The following is a 5714-nucleotide window of genomic DNA, read 5'->3' as shown; positions in this document are numbered from 1 at the left end:
AATTAATAACAAAAGCATAAATACAAAAAAAAGAAGAAGTAAAACATGAAGATGAAGAAACCAAAGTCTTTTATTTCATCACAGTGGTTGGTATCACAATTTACAAAAATAGTCAACAAAGAAACAACAGGAGGAGCTGAGGTCGCTCTCGGCCCCACGGCACTTCCTGTCCATTTGTAATTTATTGTACTAAGTGCTGAGCAGATATATATAATAATACTATAAAGCAAACTGTGAACAGGAGAATTCAAAACAATAATCATACACGAAAAGGGGAAAACAGAGAAGTGAAAACCATATCATACACGAAAAGGGGAAAACAGAGAAGTGAAAACCATACAAAAATAGAAATAGTAATAGACATATTACAACATTACACACAAACGCACACACACGCAAATAAGAGAATTGTGGAAAGAAACATTACACCATAATGCAACACATCTCTTTAAGTAGAACTTGCAGGTAATACTACGTTTCGGTAGTAACTACTGAATAACAGTGGAGGGAAAACAAAATAACAAATACTTTGTGACATGAATGGGCATTCAATTAACTTAACATCAAAAGTTAATTACGGCCACAATCTCTCTAAAACTGGAATTACGACTCTATACTATATTATAAATATAAACTGTATATCGAAATCTATTTTATACAACACGTGAGCTCAATCAATGCAATTGTTTATTTAAGAGACACTATTATTTTTTATTTTTATTCATCTTTCCTCTGTACAAATTCTGAAAGACAGCAGGTATAGGGGTCTTCCTCTTAATGAGGGATAGTTTGCTAATTGTAACGGGGTTTACTATTTACATGGAAATCAAAAGAGAACTGTTTTTTTTCTTTATAAAAGTATTATCACAGTATTGAACTCTTAAAAAAAACTGATTCTATATACAAAAATATCTATACTCTATCACAAACTATATCACAACAGCAACAAAACACCGTGGAGGAATTGTTATAACCTCCATATTGTAGGGGGTTGGGTGGGGTTTGTCACAGTTTACATACACCAACAGAAATGGGGAAGGGGTACGTTGGGGAGGGTGGGTGGGCGGGTGGTGGTATGAAATATATTTTATGTATATAAAATCCACATGGGGCTATGTATTTGGCACGATGAATCCACACTTGCTTGGCACTTTCCTCCAACAGGTAAAATGTCCCGATAATCACATTCCTCCTCCTCCTCCTCCTCCTACGTCTCCTGATGGGGATCCTCCTTCGAGATCAAGACGACGAAAGCCAAGAGGCGCCTATATCCTAATCACCACGGCCTCCAAGAGCTCTTCCCTTCGTGCAGGTTCTCCTCCCTTGGCTGCTGAGGGCGTCGCATGGATAAATCCTGAGGGCCCACGGGCATTTCGCGGATGGGCATGGGCGCTACGATCTTAGGCGGTGCCGGAGGGGGAGGGGCGGGCTTCATGCTCAGGTCCATCAGCGGGGGAGGAGACATCGAAGGCGGCGACATCGAAGGAGACACTGACGGAACCATAATTGGTCTGGGGGGAGGAGGCACAACCACCACCGCTCGGGGGGAACCCATAACTACTGGCGAAGCCCACAGGAGACGCAGTCGGGGGCATGGTGTAGTGGTGGTGGTGGTGGGCGGGGGGGCTGCTGCTGCTGGGGCTGGTGCTGACGGGCGCGGGGGCGGGGGAAGTCGGGACGCCCGACATGGCCGAGGCGCAGGACGTCAGGTGGGAAATCAGCCTGGAGGACACCGAGGGCTCGAGCGACGGAGACGCGATCAGGAACGACTGCACCTGCTGGGCGGCTGCGACGAATCCCTGCTGGAACTTGAGGGCGTCGTGGCGGGGATCGTGATGGCCGCCGCCGGGGGGCAGCGTGAGGCGGCGCCTCTGGTTGAGCCGTCGGACGTGGCGGACCGTCAGCTCCAAGATGTCAGCCTTCTCCAGGCGCGTGACGGTCTCGCCCTCGGCCTGCAGCGCCGCCACCAGGAGGTCTCGCAGTTCGTCGAGGCAGCGGTTGATGCGCGCCCTTCGCTTCCTCTCCAGCAGGGGCTTCATGACCCTTTTGTACTGGTCCGTGCGGGACACGGGCTCTACGTGCACCGAGGAAACCATTTTGGCTCAAATCACTCGCGACACTCACTCGGAGGTGGAGGGTTTCTCTGACGCCCTCGAGAACAGAAGGAAGATAGATAGCGACGTCTCTCAGTCCACCGATCTCGTGTACTACCGACGTCGACGGCTAGTGCGTAAGGTCTAATGTTGTCATGCTGGAATGGGTCGTATATATAGCGTAACTCAAGATCTCCGCTCGGTTGCCAACGAGGGACGGGGTTGGGACAGGATTTGGGACGTCTACGGCCCCATAGCGTCGTCGACGGTACGGCTATGGGGGTCGACGTTTCAGAGATTGAGCCCATTTTAATTCGTCATTGATGAATCGCAAGAAATGAGATCATTTTCGTTACAAACGACTGAATGAAGACGTCCAAATCGCTATCCTGGCAACTGTCGCGTCCGGAGCTGCCTCGTGGGAACCTTGTGCCGCGCGTCGTCCCAGCCGGTAGCGGGTGCCCACTTGCAGGCCAACACGCACGAACACACGCACGTATTAAATCCTCGCATCTTCTCACGCCCCCAAACTAACCATCTCTATGACAACATTTACTCGGAATTTCAGATGCGAAAAACCGTCGGGGGAAAGCATAATTCCCCAGTGGGCTAAGTCCGCTCTTAATGAATCGCTAGCGATCGTTAGCTAGGGTCGTTGTTGTATCGGGGTCTCTGGCTTCCTTGTCGTATTGCCCCTGAGGGCTCGTTGCCCCGCGGGCGATGCCGCATCTACCCAGGTCTCTCATTAATGTTTTATTTATACTCTCACTTCCTCTACTGAGATGATCTTTACTGCTGGGAAGTTATAGATGGCCAAATGCCTTACGAAGACGGACCGGGGATGGATATTTGGAAATTTGAACGGATTACTCGGCCTTTCAACGGATTACTTTAGTCCCCGAGACGGTTCCTATGGAGCCTTTTTTTTTCGGCCGCACCTGTCGTCCGTCCTCCGGAAGGGAGTCGACAGATGAGATTAAAATGCGGGCGCATTTGCTGCGAAAATTAATCATAAGCGAAAAGACGATCTCGACGCAGACAAGAATAACGAAAAAAAAAAGTCCCACTCAATCCCTAAAAAACATTATTAAGAAGTCCCCGCAGATGATGACATGATGCTTCGGGAACGATAAAGAGAGAGAGAGAGAGAGAGAGAGAGAGAGGACAAAGCGAACGATGATGCTGATGAAGATGATGGGCACAGGTGAGCGGGGAAAGAGAAAGAGACGAAAAGAAATAAATAAAAAAAAATGATCGAAGGATGACAAAGGATAAATAAATATACAATGGGTAAAAGTGAAGTGAATGTTCGCTTGTCTGACGAGGCATCTTTATATGCTGGTTTAAATATGAGTGAGATTTATATATATATATATATATATATTATATATATATATATATATATATATATATATATATATATATATATATATATGTAGTGTAGTGTGTGTGCATGTGTGCGCGCGCACGCGTGAATAAGAATTATATACGCTTTATTTGGCAGCAGCGGGAACACCTACCTGTTGCGTCACCATCTTTTACGTGTGAAATCCGCAAAACGGGGAGCTTACCAGCTCCCCCCCCTACCCCTCCACCCTACCCATCTTCTGCCAACGGGAATCTCCTTCTACTACTCCTCCCAGTGGAGGCTACGGAGGAGGAGGAGGAGAGGTAAGGGGAAGGGGAGGGGCTGTGGGATGAGGATGAGGAGTAAGATTTACGAGACTTCTGAAGGATGTAATGAAAGAAGCAAGCGGCCGGCCAGCGCTAATTACGACACCCAGGTAAACCCCGAGGAACTCGCTGCTGCCCTGGGCCGGCCGCCCGATCTCTCGTCCCACCCGAACAGCGGGAATTAACCAACCTTTCCATTAACCCCAAAAAGATCATCAGCTCCCGGTCTCTCTCTTCTCTCTCTCTCTCTCTCTCTCTCTCTCAATCCCTTCTGGCCTATATAAATGGCGACGTCGCGTTATCCATTTTTTTCTGTATAATAATATCTCTCTCTCTCTCTCTCTCTCTCTCTCTCTCTCTCTCTCTCATTATTCTAAGTCACAGTCGAGTCAGTGCTTAACAAATTCCCATATTAGTCATTATTAACACCCCCTTCCCCGCTTCTCTCTCTCTCTCTCTCTCTCTCTCTCTCTCATATGACTGAACGTCATCACCTAAAGTCTCTAAAAGTTATCCCTCTTCTTCTATGGGGTTCTTATAACATTCCCCACACCCCCCTTCTCTCTCTCTCTCTCTCTCTCTCTCTCTCTCTCTCTCTTTCCAACCCTTCCCCAAAAATCGCCCATCCTCCCAATGCTCTTTGCCTCACCTCTACCCTACACTTCTCATGTTTCTTGCGTTTGGCTAACCAACCCCAAAATGTGCACCCTATCCCCCCTTCCCCCACGGGCCCATCCCACCCCATTGACCCATCCACGGAGCAGGTAGATCTCTTAAAAAAAAGGAGCCATTTGGTCCATTTTTCCCCCTTTCTATTTTTTTTAGTGACTCAAAACCCGCATGAAAAAAAAGGGGCTATTCTGTAACAAAGGACCAATGTTAATAAAAGGCAACTACTGGAGGGGGGGGGGGGGGGGGGGGCGGAGTTTGTGTGAGGGAGAGAGAGAGAGCTAATGGCGTGCTTTCTGAAAGCAAGAAGCCAAAAATTTACTTTCTCTCGATATGTTTCTACCATACTATCGTCGTTATTCAGTAACAAGATAACTCTAAATAAATTCTTATGAAGATCATAATCATTACGAATTCCAGTATCCATTCTTGGTCAATTTGGCGTCAACTGTGCAATAACGTCTTCTGAAAAGTATACTAGTTATTTCTGGCCCGATTCCAGAATATATAAATTCCAAGTCATATTCCCGGAAATATCTGAGCCATCGACCGCAGTATGTTTCGAAGGCGGTCAATTCCAAGTCCGGTTCCCGGTAATATTTACGGTACCCATAGCAATGCTTTTTCAGAATGGCAGATTCCAAGTCATATTCCCGGATGTATCTTTCGAAGGTGATAAACTCCAAGTTCTATTCCCGGTAATATCTGCCCTATAGATAGCAGTGCCTTTCCAAAATAGTCTATTCCATGTCGAATTCCCGGAGAATATCTGCCCCAAACGACCGCTACATCTCATCCACGGGAAATTCCAACTCCAATTCCCGGTAATATCTGCGAGACATTCCAAGCCCGATTCCCAGCAATATCTGTGAGATTCCAAGCCCGATTCCAGGGAATATCTGCGAAATTCCAAGCCTGATTTCCTGGTATAACTGCGAGATTCCAAGCCCGATTCCCGTCAATATCTGCGAGATTCCAAGCCCGATTCCCGTCAATATCGGCGAGATTCCAAGCCCGATTCCCGGCAATATCTGCGAGATTCCCAGCCCGATTCCCGGCAATATCTGCGAGATTCCAAGCCCGATTCCCGGCAATATCTGCGAGATTCCAAGACCGACTCCTGGGAATATTTGCGAAATTCCAAGCCTAATTTCTTGGAATATCTGCGAGAGATTCCAAGCCCGATTCCCGGCAATATCTGAGAAATTCCAAGCCCGATTCAAGGGAAACTATCTTGGCGAGTTATTCAGTAGCCAAGCCCAGATTCCCGGGAATATC

At 47.2% G+C, this 5714-nt stretch overlaps 1 protein-coding gene across 1 annotated transcript; it reads right to left on the bottom strand.

Moving 5' to 3' along the window:
• Positions 1-304: 304 nt before the first annotated feature.
• On the bottom strand, positions 305-2252 carry LOC135197739 (enhancer of split mbeta protein-like). Its single transcript, XM_064224793.1, has 2 exons — positions 1616-2252; positions 305-1566 (listed from the first exon to the last, which is right to left on the bottom strand). The coding sequence occupies exons 1-2, from the start codon at positions 2094-2096 to the stop codon at positions 1277-1279; spliced, it is 771 nt and encodes a 256-aa protein (XP_064080863.1). The 5' UTR covers positions 2097-2252; the 3' UTR covers positions 305-1276.
• Positions 2253-5714: the final 3462 nt, after the last annotated feature.

The sequence above is a fragment of the Macrobrachium nipponense genome, chromosome 21 (genome assembly GCF_015104395.2).
Source record: "Macrobrachium nipponense isolate FS-2020 chromosome 21, ASM1510439v2, whole genome shotgun sequence".
Taxonomy (NCBI): domain Eukaryota; kingdom Metazoa; phylum Arthropoda; class Malacostraca; order Decapoda; family Palaemonidae; genus Macrobrachium; species Macrobrachium nipponense.
This window is presented reverse-complemented; position numbering and strand designations above follow the sequence as displayed.